Source organism: Zootoca vivipara, chromosome 15 (genome assembly GCF_965207765.1).
Source record: "Zootoca vivipara chromosome 15, rZooViv2.hap1.1, whole genome shotgun sequence".
Classification (NCBI taxonomy): domain Eukaryota; kingdom Metazoa; phylum Chordata; class Lepidosauria; order Squamata; family Lacertidae; genus Zootoca; species Zootoca vivipara.
The window spans coordinates 13593292-13611042 of NC_142598.1; the positions used below are offsets into that span (position 1 = coordinate 13593292).

Genomic DNA, 17751 nt, shown 5'->3' on the forward strand with positions numbered 1-17751 from the left:
CGGGGACGCGCGAGAGGCTGCCTGCGATTCGGGCGGGGCGATCGGATCTCTCCTCCTCCTCCGGAGAGAAATGCGCGCCTTGGAGCCATGGATCTGCCGTGCTCCGCTCCCGGGGAAGGGGGCCGCGGGCTGGCCGGACCCTCCTTCCCGGCCCTGGAGCAGCAGTGGGTGCAGGCGCTGCGGGGCTTCGGAATCAGCGGGAGCGACGAGGAAGTGGCGGACGCCGCGCTGCGGTGCTTGATGCGCGCCTTGGAGTGCGGGAGCCGAAAGGACCTGTTGCAATTGCATGGCTACAGGTGAGCGAGGTGCTTGGAGAATTGCGGAGTTGGAAGGGACCCCCGGGTCATGTAGCCGACCCCCCTGCGATGCAGGAATCTCAAAAAGATCACAAATGTCAGGTTGTGCGAAGAGCCAGGTGCACAAATGTAAGATGGGGGGACGGGGGAGACACCTGGCTTGCTACCAGTAAGATCCAGGGGTCTTGGTGGACCACAAGCTTAACACGAGTCAACAGTGTGATGCAGCAGCAAAAATAGCTAATGCTATTCTAGGCACCCCCCCTGTGTTGCAAGAATCTCAAGCAGATCACAAATGTCAGGTTCTGTCCTTAGGCAGGAAGAGTCAGATGCACAAATAAGATGGTAAAAGGTAAAGAACCCCTGGACGGTTAAGTCCAGTCAAAGGGGACTATAGGGTGTGGCGCTCATCTCGCTTTCAGGCTGAGGGAGCTGGCGTTTGTCCACAGACAGCTTTCCGTGTCATGTGGCCAACATAACTAAACCGCTTCTGGCACAACGGGCCACGGTGACGGAAACCAGAACGCACAGTCAAAATTGTGTGCTTCATAGTGATCCCAGGGGTGGATGGAGTCAAAATTAGCAAATTATACAAAACTCTCGTTTTTCTTTTGTTGAGGTTGAGAGTAGCTGAGGAAAGTTTGCTGCTATCGTCTCTGTGTAGTCTTCCTTGTTTAATTTATATGAATTTATTGGAGCCTGGGGAGACTCGCATGTTGCTGGTCTACATCTGCTCTAACACAGTTGCACATTTAAATACTGTTCAATTTGAGCTTCCCTGTTCTTTTTTTAAAAAGGGAGGGGGAGCTGCAATTCTGAGATTGGTATATTTCACATAATGTATTGTTAACTAGCTTTGTATGTCCTCTTGTGAAATTTTGAAACCAGTTTTTTGAAGGGCATTGTAATTGTTAATAATTATATGTTGGTATTTCAAGAGTTACTTTTATTGTGTATTATTAAATTATAAGACATTATTGTATATTACTTTGTTTATTTTAAAGTTATGTTTTTATTATGATTTTGTATTTCATCCGATTATTCTGACGTGTGTGAACTTGGTTGTATATTTAGTTGTTGTACACTGCCTTGTGTATAGTAATATAGAACGGTAAAGGTAAAGGGACCCCTGACCATTAGGTCCAGTTGTGACCGACTCTGGGGTTGCGCGCTCATCTCGCATTATTGGCCGAGGGAGCCGGCGTATAGTTTCCAGGTCATGTGGCCAGCATGACAAAGCCGCTTCTGGCAAACCAGAGCAGCACATAGAAACACCGTTTACCTTCCCGCTGTAGCGGTTCCTATTTATCTACTTGCATTTTGACGTGCTTTCGAACTGCTAGGTTGGCAGGATAGTATACATATTAAAGGTGAAATGAAAATGGAATGAGCACAATGAGACAGCTTAAAAAGTATTGAGACCTACTTTTTTTGGCTGATCCCGCCCCGCCCCCTGAGCCAACTATTTTTTAATGTATGTCATTGATGAATATTGAGTCTTATGTCTAGACATCTTGTGGAATTCTCTGTGGAAAATCAAAATTTTGTTTCCTAAATCAATCATTATTTCCCTTCCAGCCTTATTTCTGTCTCTGACCTCCAGTCTCAACAGCGGGTGCCTTGCTGCAGTCATCTAACTTGGAGCTCTGATGAATTCAGGGAATGGGTTCGCCAAGGTGAAGGCGTCTTGCCTAACCAGAGAAGGTTGCAACGGACATACTTAATACTCATGGGCTACTTGACTGATGAAAGACTTGGGGGGAAAGAGAAGTTGGTGGATGGTAGTTTGTATGTGCGAGACAACACTGGCGAGCTGCTCTGCACGGTATGGCCTTCTCTTTTGCTTTCTAACACTGTTTCTAACAAATGGAGACACGGGTGGCGCTGGGGTCTAAGCCACTGAGCCTCTTGGGCTTGCTGATCTGAAGGTCGGCGGTTCGAATCCACACGATAGGGTGAGCTCACCCGTCGCTCTGTCCAAGCTCCTGCCAACCTAGCAATTCGAAAGCCCATCAGTGCAAGTAGATAAATGGGTACCGCTGCGGCGGGAAGGTAAACGGCATTTCCATGCTGTTTGGTTTTTGAATAGGTAAAGGTAAAGGGGTCTTTTACCTTTACCTATTCAAAGTACCAATTTCACAGAAAATGTGCACCTAATAGAGTCTCTTTCTCTCTTCGGTTCAGCTCCTGCATTTTAAGCTTGAGTGGCTAGGGTGTCTGTTGCTGTTTCCCAGCTGGATATACATCCCCAAAGCAGGCCAGAACACAGCTGGATATTTGGAGATCATGCAAGACCCAATCCAAGTGATGCCTGGTCCAGAGAAATCTCTTGATATCCTCCCTGTTTTCTACCCAGGACAAGCTGCCCAGCTGCTCAGTGCCAGGTAGAGGTTCAGTGTTGCCTGCCAAATACTTCCAGTAGCCATGATTGTTAGACCGATTGTTGTCTTCCACCAAAGGAGCAAGCTGTCTGAGAAAATAAATACAGTCGTACTTTGGATCCTGAACGCCTTGGTACTCTGATGTTTTGGCTCCCGAATGCCGCAAACCCGGAAGTTATTGTTCCGGTTTGTGAACTATTTTTGAAAGCCGAATGTCCGACAGAGCTTCCTGCAGCCAATCAGAAGGTTTCTGAATGTTTTGGAAGTCGAACAGACTTCCGGAACAGATTCCGTTCGACTTCCGAGGTATGACTGCACAGAAATACAATGTTCTGCAAGCTTCTGTTGGAGTGGTGGATTACTTGGTTTAAGTAAAGACAAGTCATTCAAGCTTGTATCGTGAATTATTTTCCTGCCTTTGGCAGGACGTAACCTAGAGAACATATCTGAGAAGGATGGTTTAGCCAGATTTGTTGCTGCTGTTGCAATTTTCTGTTTATATAGGTAGATCCACCTTGGTATGATCTCTCTCTTTTTAGGCCTCAATATAAGGAGATAGCAAAGCTGAATGTAGCAGGCGAACTGTGTAGGCTGAGCACTATTCTCTACATCCACCAAAAGACCTTCTTTTTCATCTTCCTGAAGTGCTTTAGTTCAGCTACATGTATCCCAGTATTAGTGCAGGTAAGCTGTCCCGGAAAATTCACTGTTATATCTGTACTGTACCTCAGCCAAGCTGAGTCAGAGCTATATTTCTTTACCACGTTTCAAAATATTGCCTCTAAGAGTTTATATTGTGATACATTCATTATGTTGAAGGTCACATTCACGATGTAAAGTTACAGTCGTACCCTGGTTTTCGAACAGCTTAGTTCTCAAACGTTTTGGCTCCCGAATGTCGCAAACCCGGAAGTGACTGTTCCAGTAACGGGGGCTTCTACAGCTTCCAATTGGCTGCAGGAAGCTCCTGCAGAAGCCGCGCTTTGGTTTCCAAACGTTTTGGAAGTCAAACGGACTTCTGGAACGGATTCCATTTGACTTCCAAGGTACGACTGTACTAGGTAGCACAGTCCAGGGTTCAAAACTCCCATTGTTCTAAGCACATTTTGCAACAATGAAATTCATTAGTGCAAGCAGTTTCTGAGCTTGGCGCAGTACTGCGCCTAAGATTTCAGATTAAAACTGCAGAGTAGAAGGAAAGGAGGACCTTTTCCTGCCTCCCCACTCTCTGAAGACTGGAGAAGAGGCCTTCTTAAGAATATTAAGGGGGTGGACAGGGGAAGCTAGACCATGTGAAAAATGTACGTAATATTTTAGCTGCAGCTCATTCATTTTCAGCTTTGTTATAAAAAGCACACCTAGACATTCCATTGTTGTGCCCACAACCTAGGTTTAAGGAGCCATTTAGCTCCCAGCTTTCATATCTCTGTTTCTAACACTGGCACAGTCATCTTAGAAGTGATGTGTAACTGCCGTGACCCATAAATACCAGCTGAGATGCATTGCAGCTAGTTTTGAGGCTGGTGGATAAGGCCCTTGTTGGAAGAATATATTTCTTGAGAGTGTCCTTAATTCTGACTCATCTTCTGGTTTTTCTGTCCTAGAGGTCTTCCCAGTTGGCTTGGCATCACGTGCTACAGCTTGGGCATCGGTACGTCCTCACTGCTCTTAAAACATCTTGCCTTAAAGCTTCTGGATTGAGGGTGTTCATCACCAGCTCCTCCTCACACCTGCTACCTTACTGTATGGAACGAGTGATGGAGCAATCTTTGGACAGTACTTCAGAGGGAAGTCCAACTGTGTCTGTTTCCACCAAGGCCTGTGAGCAGCTGAGCAGCTCGTTGGAGCTGGAGGAGGAAGCGAAGACGGTGGTTCCAGCTCGGAAGTCCCAGATGATCTCCTATGCAGTAAGCAAACAGAATCTCCAGCACCGAGAGAGCCTCGCCCTGAACTTGGTTCCTCTACCTTGGGGATTCAAGAAGGTGTCTTTGGATTTCTCCACGGCAGGGCACATTGTTTGTAATGTTTCCTTTCTCTGTTCCTTTTCCAGGGCACTATCACCCAGGTGCTAAATGCCCAAGCTGGGCTCTATGAACTGGACAACAAGTTAACTCTGTGTCTTGCTTATCAGCAGATGTTGAATTCTGGCCGTGGGCTCCGACCAGGAGCAGGCGTAGAGGTGAGACTAAGGTCCTAGAGTTGGCGCTTTAAGAAGAAGCAGAGTTGGTGCTTTCAGACGATGCTGAGTAGGGTTGGGTGATACCTGGGTTTTCAACATAAATATATCAGCAGCTAAATACTACGATATGCTGATATATCACGACGTCTGACTCTGGAATGTTGCTTCCTCCCAACCTTCGAGAAGGAAAAAAAAGCTGAGATACATCGCCCAACCCTACTGAGCAAGCCGCCATACTACTCTGGCTCACATGAGCTGGGCGGGCATCAGGGTTTTGTTGAACTCAGCTGGCGGGTGGGAAGCTCCCCCCACCCACCCCCAGCTCAGCAAGCCCCTATGCTGCTCTAGCTCACATGAACCAAAGGGGCGGGGAGCTTCCTCAAAGGTGCTGGCAGGCAGGTGGAGCCCGGTAAAGTGCTTTCCGGAACATTCTCAGGCTCCGCCTACCTGCCTGCACCTTTGCTGTCTGCGGGCAATTTGAGCCATATCAAATTGTTTGAAACCGGTTGAAAGCCATACCGGTTTCAGACAATTTATAAATACATCGCCCAGCTCTTATGATGGAATCTGGCCTAGCCATTGCCCCATTCCTTCAATGCAGCACAGCCAAGGGCAAGAACTGCAGCTGACCTGAGTTAAGAGATGCTTGTTGGGAGTGAGCATTATCTTGTCTCTCTTTGCCCAAGCTGCTTCCGTGGTGCTTCTTAAACCTCAAAGGAGTAATGTTTGACTGGTGGGTTATCGGGTGAAATCATTTGGTCTTTTTTATGGAAACTGCAGTAGTTTTAAGAACTTGCTGTTTCCTTTATGCTGATCTGTCTGCTTGTCTTACAGCTCCAAGACGTCCACCTTGTGCAGAAGCCCTTAGCTGCCTCGCCTTCTGTACTTGGAGCTTGCCTGCGTAGCATGGTTGTGCTGAAGAGCTTTTCGGCATGCAGCACATTATACCAGCCTGTAGCCTCCTTTGGGAATCTTTATATTCAGCTGCTTTTGCGTTTCAATTTGAGCCTGCCGCTCTATATCTGGCTGGTCAGCTTGCTAGAGACTTTTGAGCAGAGGTGAGTGAAGTGTAGGTGGGTTCCCACGGATGATAACAGAAGAACCTTTATTGAAATACATAACTGGGAAACAGGGGCAAAGCAACTGCTTATATACATTCCTGAAAGCCTGGGCCACTCCCACTCCCAACGTGATTGGCTGTCTAAACTTCCAAGTTGCGAATCACGACTCAGAGTTCAAGGGCCAATGGCAGAGGCCAAGTCCTGAAATGTTCTGTGATTGGACATCATGTATCAAATCAGAACACAGGAGCTCAGAATCCTTAGTCCAGACTCAAGCTCAGGCAAACATAGACCACTGAATACATAACAGTGAGCACTGTTGAACTCATGGCATGTGACAGTATGAAGAAGCTGTGCAGCTTTGACTTCAGTTGGAAACCAATTCTTTGGAGCTATTTTCCAATCGCTGTTGTAATTTGTGGGTGGAATTGTCTCCCTTAGCCAAGATCTTTGAATTTAGAAGCTCTGTAATGATGGAAGACATTGATGGACATTCTCAAGACATTTAAACCTTGGACATTGTCCTTTATTTTCCCATATTTGGAGGCAGCGAAGGGACATACCAAATGAAACCAAAGGAAGCCTCTTTCTGCCTCCAGATATGGGCAAATAAGGGATCATTTAATTTAATTCATTATATCATTTTATTATCTAACATAACCGAATCTTTTAAACTTTCATATGGGAAGGGCAATATTTATGGATCAAGAAGCATTCTTGTGACTTTAGATAATAAAACAATTTGATGAAATGAATGAAGTTTAAAATTATAGTTATTTTTTCTTAATGATAATTTTATCTTATCTTTTTGTTGTTGTTGTAAACCATGTTGTGGTTGTTTGGTTTTATGGTCAGGTGGTATATAAATTTTATGAAATAAATAAAATCATGCCCACATCAAAACAGGCATCCTCTTATGATTTTTATAAGCAGTTGTGTTAAGAATAATGAGTGGTATTCAGCCAAGTTGTCCTCATAGGAAACCCATTGAAATTCATGAATGTGACTAAGTTACATTTGTTAATTTTAATAGGTCTGGTCTGAGTAAAGCTTAACTGAACACCACCCATTATTTTTTTAAAAAAATAGCTGTGTGATCAGGAGCATCCAACATTGCTGCCTGTTACTCTACTTGGTAGGGACATGGATGGTGCTGTGGGTTAAACCACAGAGCCTAGGGCTCGCCGATCAGAAGGTCGGCGGTTCGAATCCCTGTGACGGGGTGAGCTCCCGTTGCTCGGTCCCTGCTCCTGCCAACCTAGCAGTTTGAAAGCACGTCAAAGTGCAAGTAGATAAATAGGTACCGCTCTGGCGGGAAGGTAAACGGCGTTTCCGTGCGCTGCTCTGGTTCGCCAGAAGCGACTTAGACATGCTGTCCACATGACCTGGAAGCTGTACGCCCCGCTCCCTCGGCCAATAGAGCGAGATGAGCGCCGCAACCCCAGAGTCGGTAACGACTGGACCTAATGGTCAGGGGTCCCTTTACCATTTTACTCTACTTGGTACCCAGGCAGAGGGCCTTCTCAGTTGTGGCACCCACCCTGTGGAACATCCTACCATCAGATGTCAAAGAAATTAACGACTATCTGACTTTTAGAAGACATCTGAATTTTTTTATGTCTGATGTTTTATTGTATTTTTAATATTATGTTGGAAGCCACCCAGAGTGGCTGGGGAAACCCAGCTAGATTGGTGGGGTATAAATTATTATTATTATTATTATTATTATTATTATTATTATTATTATTATTATCTATTATTATTATCATACCCCCAAATTAAGACCAATCACTCAAGGCCCCGTTACCTTGAGACTCTGACCTTCCCACAACAACGCAGGACCTTTGTGGAGCTAAGATTCCACAGATGCCCTCAGCATATTTAGAGGGGAGATACTGGGGAATTCCCCATATGGATCACAAATGTATATATGGATGCAATCAGCTAAAGGACATTACACACTATCTGCTGATTTGCACAGGAAGTGACAGTAAACATCTATACATTACCAGGGAGCCAAATTTGCTCTGGCAGCCAAGAAGCTATGTTCCAGCTAAGCAAAGGCACTCCAATCTTAAATTTTAATGTTGTCAATTTATTTTACGTTGTAAACTGCTACAGGTTACATTGTATACGTTTTAGAGGAAAGTTTCCCTTTTGTTCTCTGTCGGCATTTGGCTATATACAATAAAAAAAATTGACTGACTTTGATCACTGATTATATTAAAGGTTTATAACAGATTAAAACCCTGACCCAACCCCTGATAATTTCACATAGAAGATGGCAGTTAAGAACATAGTACTGAAGAACTCGAGAACAAAGTGGGAGGGTAAAGAAGGACTTCTATCACAGAAAGTATGAAATGTCCCGTTGTGTGGGAATATCTTAGACTGACCTTTTCTTGGATGCGTACATTCACATCCCATAACCTTTTCCCTTACTGTTGTCTTGGCTTGTTCTGTGCTTCCTTCCTACTATCTCCACCTGTCGTTTGCATTTTCCCCTTCCTGGGGTTTTTATTTCAGGGTTGCATGAACTTGGAAGGTTCTAATGTATCTATAATTCCTCCTAGGTTTTGTTGTTCCCTTCCGAACCAGCAGTCGTTGCACTGCTTTAGCCACCAAGCCCTGGGGGCAGCAGAGAAGTTTATTGTTCCTATTCTGAATGTTCTGGTGCCGCTCGGAAAACAAGAGAGAAACATCCATCAGGAGATTCTGGCAGAAAAGCACCACTGCCCCCTAGAGCAGGTAACTCTACTCCTACTGTGCAGGGGAACGGGTGGCGCTGTGGTCTAAACCACTGAGCCTCTTGGGCTTGCCGATTGGAAGGTTGGTGGTTTGAATCCCCGCGACAGAGTGAGCATCACACCCCATAGTCAAATTCTTCTGGACTTAACTGTCCAGGGGTCCTTTTCCATTACTTTTAGCTCCATGAATGAAGGACTTGCTAGTAATGTTGAGAGGATGCCAACAATTCAGCGAACTGGACTTTCCCCATGTTTCTCAGGTATTAAATAGTTGCCGTTTTTCACCAAACATATCAGAACCTTGGGTACATCTAGGGTGGCGCTGTGGTCTAAACCGATTGGAAGGTCGGCAGTTCAAATCCCCACGACAGAGGGAGCTCCCGTTGCTCTGTCCCAGCTCCTGCCAACCTAGCAGTTTGAAAGCACGCCAGTGCAAGTAGATAAATGGGTACCGCTGCGGTGGGAAGGTAAACAGCATTTCTGTGCGCTCTGGTTTCCATTACGGTGTCCCGTTGCACCAGAAGCAGTTTAGTCATGCTGGCCACATGACCTGGAAATCTGTCTGTGGACAAACACCGGCTCCCTTGGCCTGAAAGTGAGATGAGCACCACAACCCCATAGTCACCTTTGACTGAACTTAACCGCCCAGGGGTCCTTTACCTTTTTTGCTCCTGATTGTAGCTCTGAGTGCTTCTATCTCTTCCTGGAGATAAGGATAATTTGAGCCTCTCAATCCTTTCCTAGTATCAGAGTTTGGAGCCGCCATGTCAGATTCCACCTTTCTCTCTGCTGTCTGCTATGGCTGAGAAGAAATGCTGGGAAAGCCTCAGTCCACTGCAGCAACTGAACTCAGTCCCCGAGCTCTGCAATGTAAACGCCCAGGAGCTGAATCTCAGATTGGCCTGGTCCTACTCCAGTTTATCTGCTGAGAGCTTTCAGCCTCGGATGGTAAGTGCTAAATTCAACTTCCTAAAAACAGCAATGTTCCTGCACTTGCTAGGGGTTGAGCTAGATGACCCTCTTCCAGGGACTGTGCTGAGGAGGGCTGCACTGAGGAGGAATGGTGGGAGCCATCCCCTGCCCCCCCTCCCCCTGATCCTGAATCTTCCCAGGAGCAGGAGGACAATATAGATTTGGAACAGTGGTTTGCAGAGGGGTATAGTTCAGAAGGCAGAAGCTGGGAAATACTGGATGGGGAGCAGCTAGGAGAAGAAACACTGGAAAAGAGAGGGTTAACAGGTTCACAGTCATTGGACAGCATTCCTCCAGCGCCTTTCCCCAGGTCAAGAAGAGCTCAGAAAGTCTCAGAACAGAAAGCGCAGAGGGTACAAGCTCAGATTACAAGATGTAGGAGTGACGTAGATTAATAGAGACGGAAGGGGTGTAAGCCTTAATTGGGAGCACCGCCATTCTGGGTAGATCCCGTTGTGTTATACAAATGCTTATTATTTCATTACAAAGAGATCCCTGGAAAATGTGTGGGAATAGCATCATTTAATCATTAAGTCTGGTCAGTGTTCTTCACCTTTTTCTTTTCTGTTTTTTTTGGGTGGGTAGGTGTTGCTCGGGTGGCTAGACTATTCCAGCAGTGGCTCCCTCAAGTTACAAGACAGAAGTAAAGCACTCCCTTGTATAATATTTCACAGAGATGGCCGGCCATTTGCTGATACGTCTTTAGTAGGTGTGTCCATCCTATATCAATTATATGGTTTGAATGCTCTTAAAAACCAACAATATGATGCTGGCTCTTAGGACTTAGAAATTTTTTTCACAGCTTTGATTTTGAGAGTATAGCTTTCTTCAAAAGAAACTATTGTATTGGATCTTTAAACAAAACCTGCGAAGATAGATTAGCACATAGTAAGAGCATAGTATAGTATTCTAAACGAACTTCCAAAATACAATACTAAGACAGCTTTTACATTTGAACAAAGTTGCCAAAATAGATTGTTACACATCATGATAAAAAGGTCTGACACCTGACAAGGAAAACAAATAGCCTATTCTTAGCCATGCAATCTTCACCAACCAAGTCAAGAAAATGCCTTTTTTTAAAAAAAACAAACCAACTTTGTACTAATTAAGAAGCATGGAAACAAATACTTGCAATTCCTAGGACTTCAGAGAGGGGTGAAATAATGTTGCCTTTAATTTTTAAAGGGCTCTTGATTATCTGTGGTTTAATCTTGCTTTGGGATCTAGCTCTGGGGTGCAGCGGAGAAGGGCTGTGCAACATTAGGGACAAACATATCGTAACTTGTAAATAGCCTTTGTTGGCATAAGTTAAAACAGTAAAATCATAAAATCATACAAAGTCATCCAGATACATTGCTAATCCAAACACATACAATATATAAAAGACTAGATAACCACCACTGAATAAATCAGGCATCTTTAGATTTAGCTGTAAAGATCTCGGCTAAGTACCCTGAAACAATCTTGGTAGTTTTGAGAGTATCATCCCTCAGCAAATATTGGATTACAGACTCTCTGCAAGTCGATATTATGAGGGAGTCTCTAGGAGACCTCTGCAAATTTGCGGGACAGCGGGAAATCCTTGCTAAATTTCTGATGCTGCTGAGGTCTGTAGCTTGGTGAAAGGTCTCATTTTATCTTGCCCTCCAGCACGCCTGCCCCTTCCCATAACTGGAGTCCCCCTCTCCCCTATTTTACCTTCGTAAACAGATTGCTAACTTTGTCTCAAGCAGCTACAGATGGAAAGCCACTGGTGTCCATACTACTTTGTGCTCAAAGGAGGATTCTCACAGCTAAGCCATATTTCCCAGTCTCTGCCCCTGGAGTTTGGGGGATGAGTTTGGGGGATGAGAAATAAGAGATTTAGCACAGAGAGTAGAATGACTTGCTTTAGATTTGAGGACCAAGGCTTCTGCAAGCACCTACATCTGCTTCACAGTTAAGACTTTTTATTTAGCCAGCTTTGCTTAACTGTTGACGTGGTCTCTATTTCTATTATTGTTGTTTGCTTATTGCAGGGTGCCTCCTGCAAGTAGAAATATTTCAGTTTGTAATGGAGCAATTCCTTCGAAGTGATTTCCCTTCTTGGCAGCAGCTGGGGTCACACGAGCACATAAAGGAGAAGAAAACAAGGCAAGTCTCCCTCTTTCTCTGAGTCCCCGAAAGATTGAGAACCATGGCAGGGCCTCGGAGTGGTACAAAGCACACAGGTGAAAAGTTCTAATATAGAAGGTTCTCCTCAAGCGGTGGAGGAGGAATTAGGAAGCTGCCCTGCCTGTTTTGATTTGGGGCTGGCGGTGGCAGCAGCAAAGCAGGAAGAAATATTCAAGGCCAGTCATCTTCAAGCTTTTCAGGCTGGAGGTTCATTTTAGCCCAAATAAGCTACAAAACCGACATTGCAGTGTGAAATGCTCCTATGTGGGAGACCCACTTCTCTGTTCCGTTGAGAACCCCCTCTCCATTTCCCTCCAAAGTCTTTGCTGTTGTAACTCAGCAAACCTTGTGAAAACTGGAAGCAGCAATCAACAAAAAAGTCCTGCCCAACAGAGAGATGTTTTTAGCAAACGCACACCGAAAGGCTTCCCTCTGCTGTCCTTTTCCACAGCTGTGTTTACAGTGGTACCCTTGTTCTCAAACGTCTTGGTACTCAAACAATTTGGAACCCAAACACTGCAAACCCAGAAGTAAGTGTTCCGGTTTGCGATCTTTTTCCGGAAGCCAAACGTGCTCCGTTTTGAGTGTTACGCTTCCGATTTGAGTGCTATACTTCCGTTTTGGGTGTTACGCTGAGTTCTGTCTGTTTTTGCTATTTATTTTGTGTTTTTGTTTTTGCAGCTCTTTTTGCTTTGTTTTTGTGACTGTGTGCAACCCAGTTCAGCTACTGATTGACTGACTGTGTGACTGCAGTACATTGTTTATTGCTTTCATTTTATGGATCCATGGTCTTGTTAGGTACCGGTAGTAAAATTCATATTACCGGTAAATTGCTGTTTTAGGGGTTGTTGTCGTCCCGTCTCCCCCCAATAACATTTCAACACAAAAACAAAAAAGCAAAAATAAAATATAATTAAAAAAGAAAGAAAGAAAGAAAAATATAACAATTCTTACATTAACTTGACATTGTGGACTTCCTTGATTCCCCCCACACTGGGTCCATTTATTAAATCTAAATTAAGCAATTTTCCTTTATCATCTTAAATCATTCTAACACAATTTTTCCATTATTTCACAACCAATTCTACTCTACACAAGGAAAAAAAAAACATCAACTATCCTCAACCTATAATTCATTAATTAATCCAAATCTAAATTTATTTTCCCATCCATCTCTAATTCTTCCTTTAGCCTCACAATTTATACCCCAAATTTTTTCCATACATTCAGATATTATTTCTTTGATCATAATAACCTTTAACCACATTTATCTAATTCTACCCCGCTTCCCCTGGACTCCGGATCTCCCAGATGTATCAACCAGCTCCATAAAACGTTCCAGTTTCGGACCATTTTAATCAATCAAAAAATAACCCATTGTTGCTCCTCACCCTAATCCCACTCTTTCACCACCTATCCACCACTCTCCCTTCTTTGTTCCCTGCTGCCCTTCAATTTTCTAACTGTAGCACAGTACTATCCAGCTATGTTTCCACTTTTCAGCCCTATCTCAATTCCCCCCCCAGTTAAGCTCAGGCCCCAGCATGGATGTTTTAGGAGTTTTTAAACATCTGGAACAGATTAATCGATTTTGCATTACTTTCCATGGGAAATAGAAAAAAATTCCTTCAGTAGCACCTTAAAGACCAACTAACTTTTTATTTTGGTATGAGCTTTCGTGTGCATGCACACACGAAAGCTCATACCAAAATAAAAACTTAGTTGGTCTTTAAGGTGCTACTGAAGGAATTTTTTTCTATTTTGCTTCGACAGACCAACAGGGCTACCTACCTGTAACTTTCCATGGGAAAGCGCACCTTGCTTTTGGAACGCTTTGGTTTTGGAATGGACTTCTGGAACAGATTAAGTTTGAGAACCAAGATACCACTGTATTTACTTTTGTAAATAATGGGATTGAACTGTACTCACCCCACTTCTCTGCTTTCCTCCAAGGCCTTGCGTACAGTTTTGTTTTGAGGATGTGGAGATCCTTCATACTCCTGAAAAGAGACCCTCCGAGGGTCACCGAGTGAATGAAAGGACATCTTCTCGAGCAGAAGGCAGTGGCTCCTCCGCAGCTGAGCCAAGATCCCAAGAGGGCAGAATATCCAGCGCAGGAAGGGCAGAGTTGGGCCCCAGCACAGCAGAGCCTTCCCAGGGCAGCGCTGCAGAAGCGGGCTGTGTGTCTCGCCTGTTCCTCGTGACGCAGAAAGAGGGGCTCGTCTGGCGCAACTATCTGCCGACTTCAGGAGACGGGAGCAAAGGCGGCCAGGCAGCGCAACTCTGCTTTCAAGCCACAGTGGTATGGATAGGCAGCCCTGAACTGTGCAAGAATCTTGGAGAAACCAGGAGCCGGCAAGAGCTTAACACTTTTGCTCTGCAAGAGACGAGTGAAGCCCAGCAAAAAGTAAGACAGGCGAGGTGGCAAGGGATGTTTTCAGAATCCTCTCCAAGGTTGGAGTGGAGGTAGCTGGGTTGACTTTTGAGATGAATGCTGCCTCCTGCATTGTTCCTCTACTGATGTACAGGTGAAACTCGGAAAATTAGAATATCGTCGAAAAGGGCATTTATTTCAGTAACGCAACTTAAAAGGTGAAACCAATATATGAGATAGATGCATGACATGCAAAGCAAGATATGTCAAGCCTTTATTTGTTGTAATTGTAATTATTTGTCGTTAGGCGGGTCAATTATAAATGGAATGTAATTAATGAAATGTAATAGCAATGTTTATTTTTTTAAATTTTTGTATTATTGTAACTATTGGTTTTATTACTGTGGAATTTCCAAAAGAAAGCATTTGTAAAAATTAAAAGAAAAATTAAAAATAATAAGTTTCATTACTGAAATAAATGCACTTTTCAGCGATATTCTAATTTTTCGAGTTTCACCTGTATATTGCATTTCCAAGTGTTCTGCAGCTGGTTTTAATTCTCATGCTCTCTCAAATGATCAGAACAGCCATTCTGTTGCTTCTTAATGTGTTTTGCCTTTACACTTAAAATCGGCTTTCTTCTCTTACTGGCCTCTTTTTTTTTCTTTAAAAAAAATTCTCTCTCTTCAGCTGCTGCTCCTGTTCCTGAGGAAATCGCTCCGGTGGTTCCCCTTCCTGCACCCTGATCACCTGTACCAGCTCACCATACCCCAGTGCACGGTAAGGATGAAAAACGGCTCCAGCTCCAACCCATTCCTGGAAACGTTACAAGAGACCTGCCAGTCATTTCTGGGGTTCTTTGATTTCCTGTGATCAGAATGCTTGTTCTTAGCTGGAGGCATCTCCCACAATCCTGTTCTGCTTGTTTATCCCATGTCTCTTCCTTGTTTGCTCTGCTAAATTGTCAGTCTGTAGTTTGTAAATTTGTTCTTGTTCGTGACCCTTTTCTTTCTGAGTCAGTATTTACCTATGCCTTAACAGAAACACATTCCCTTGATTTGCTACTTTCCCCAAAGGATCTATTACCGTATTTTTCTGTGTATAAGATGCCCCCCATGTATAAGACACCCCCTACTTTTGGGGACCTCAAATTTAAAAAATGGGCATGTGCACTATCCGTGTATAAGATGCCCCCAGATTTCTAACCTTATTTTAAAGTAAAGGGGGGAAAAAAACTAGTATTATACATGGAAAAGTACGGTACTTTTTTTGTCCATTCTTCACATACTTCTGGGCTCGGGGACGGATGTGGGTCTCCTCTCCCCTCTATCCAGAGGATATAACTGATTGGGTGGTATATAAATGCCAAGTTCATATTCCTGCATTGCAAGGGGTTGGATTATAGGACCTTTGGGGGTCCTTCCAACTACAAGTATTCTATTGCACAATATTTTTCTATTCTTCCCCCCCCCCCCAGCAAAAAAACAAGTTTTATTGGGGGAAAACCCACAATTTAACAAAAACACACACACACATTTATTTATTCATTGGGCTAAAAGTTATTGCTCAGTAACACACACTAATTTAGGAGCAGCCAAAGTGATGCCCCTCAGATGTTGTTGGACTAAAACTCCCAGCATGACGAGTCAGCATGGCCAGGGATCAGGGATGTTGGGAATTGTAAGCCAACTGGAGAGCGCCATGCAGGCTACCCTGGATAATTACTATTAAAAAATTAGAAATCTCATCTTACTGTTCAAAGCCTCTAAATGTGAATCAGAACATAGCGAGTCAAACCACCCCTTTAAAATAAAATTTAAAAGTTACAGTGTAGGCCAGGCTGATCTTCAGATGCTCAGGCCTGCTTCATTCACAATGAAGGTGCTGTGAAAATACTTGGCTGGCAGTGGCTTCACATGGTCTGCAAGCTGTTTGCCCTGTTGTCCATGCAACTGTACAGATCCATCTCCGCTTTGTGGCCAGCAAAGACTCTCCATGCAGTAAGTTGTATATATATTACAGCTGAAGCCACTCAGTTCCAAGCATGTTCCTGGGAATTAGCATTTGACTGCCAATATACATGAAACTTCCTTCACTTTGATTAAAAAAGCTATTGAATTTTCTATTCTGTACCACGTCTCCTCCCCCATCGTTCTGCCCGGACACTGAGGTCCAGCACCGAGGGCCTTCTGGCGGTTCCCTCGCTACGAGAAGCTAAATTACAGGGAACCAGGCAGAGGGCCTTCTCGGTAGTGGCACCCACCCTGTGGAATGCCCTCCCACCAGAGGTCAAAGAGAACAACAATTACCAGACCTTTAGAAGGCATCTTAAGGCAGCCCTGTTTAGGGAAGCTTTTAATGTTTGATGGATTTCTGTATTTTGGTGTTTTGTTGGAAGCCGCCCAGAGTGGCTGGGGGAACCCGGCCAGATGGGCGGGGTATAAATAATAAATTATTATTATTATTATTATTATTATTATTATTATTATTATTATTATTATCCAGTGCTTTTTAAAGTAAAAGTGCCATGGCTGTCGGCATGAAATGGCTGCCATGTGCCTCAAGAAAAAGAGGTGACAATACTCTTTACTAGTGAGTGTTGTAACAGCAAGAAAAGCACTGACTCGTATCTTTGGTGATGTTGCTGTTGCAGGACTTGGGTGTCTTTGATCAACTGTGCTGCTCGCCGGCACAAGAAAACCTGAACGCGCTGAGACGTTCCTTGTTTCTACCTGTTCCAGATGGTGCCCTCCTGCACCACGTGGGCTGTGCTTCTCAGGTATGCCTGTGTGTGTTGCCTCACGGTGAGAAGTGAAGCTACAGGGAACCAGGCAGAGGGCCTTCATGGTAATCAATCACCCCCTGGAACACCCTCCCATCAGATGTCAAGGAGATAAAGAACTACGCAACTTTTAGAAGACATCTGAAGCCAGCTGTGTGTCAGGAAGTTTTAAATGTTTGACACTGCAATATGTTTTCATAAAGGAACGTTGTTTTTCAGCTGGTTTCAGCAGTGCCAGAGATGGATCGAAAGCTGTTTTCCATTGAGGAGATTCTCAGCTCCAGGTAATCTAGCCTTCCCTCTGTTCCTGTTTACTAAGAAGCTGATAAGAGAACCTGTGGAGAAACATTAAAAAAGAAAGAAAGAAAGATTCACGGGGAACAACACGGCCCGGTCAACCAGTTCCTGCAATGGGGAATTTTTGTATTGGCTGGTGACTCTCCGCTAAGAAGAAAATGTAATGATATTCCGGCTTTTAATGCCAACATCTTTGGCTGTGGATATGAGAGAAGCTGGTTTTTGAGTACCAATGCCTTGTATTGAGATGAGAGAGAGCTAGTTGAGGACATGAGGTGCACACAGACCCTCGTCTTAATCTGAAGAGTAATTTGTAGAGTCATACTTCGGGTTAAGTACGCTTCAGGTTGAGTACTCCGCGGACCCGTCTGGAACTGATTAATCCACTTTCCATTACTTTCAATGGGAAAGTTCGCTTCAGGTTAAGTACGCTTCAGTTTAAGTACTCCACGGACCGTCTGGAATGGATTAATCCACTTTCCACTACTTTCAATGGGAAAGTTCG

The 17751-nt window shown here is 44.2% G+C and overlaps 1 protein-coding gene across 2 annotated transcripts in view; it reads left to right on the forward strand.

Annotated features, from left to right (window-relative positions):
* Positions 1 to 7: 7 nt before the first annotated feature.
* CTC1 (CST telomere replication complex component 1) overlaps positions 8 to 17751 on the forward strand; it is a 30015-nt gene continuing 12271 nt past the window's right edge. The window contains exons 1-15 of one of the 2 annotated variants that reach the window (XM_088658807.1): positions 8 to 296; positions 1875 to 2121; positions 2481 to 2680; positions 3217 to 3361; positions 4282 to 4584; positions 4728 to 4856; positions 5691 to 5914; positions 8491 to 8665; positions 9409 to 9612; positions 10222 to 10345; positions 11658 to 11772; positions 13747 to 14200; positions 14858 to 14947; positions 16821 to 16946; positions 17169 to 17233. In XM_088658807.1, coding sequence (XP_088514933.1) covers positions 88 to 296; positions 1875 to 2121; positions 2481 to 2680; positions 3217 to 3361; positions 4282 to 4584; positions 4728 to 4856; positions 5691 to 5914; positions 8491 to 8665; positions 9409 to 9612; positions 10222 to 10345; positions 11658 to 11772; positions 13747 to 14200; positions 14858 to 14947; positions 16821 to 16946; positions 17169 to 17233 — 2810 coding nt within the window. In that variant the 5' untranslated portion in view covers positions 8 to 87. The remainder of the gene's footprint in view (positions 297 to 1874; positions 2122 to 2480; positions 2681 to 3216; positions 3362 to 4281; positions 4585 to 4727; positions 4857 to 5690; positions 5915 to 8490; positions 8666 to 9408; positions 9613 to 10221; positions 10346 to 11657; positions 11773 to 13746; positions 14201 to 14857; positions 14948 to 16820; positions 16947 to 17168; positions 17234 to 17751) is intronic. The other variant, XM_088658808.1, reaches the window with a different exon arrangement.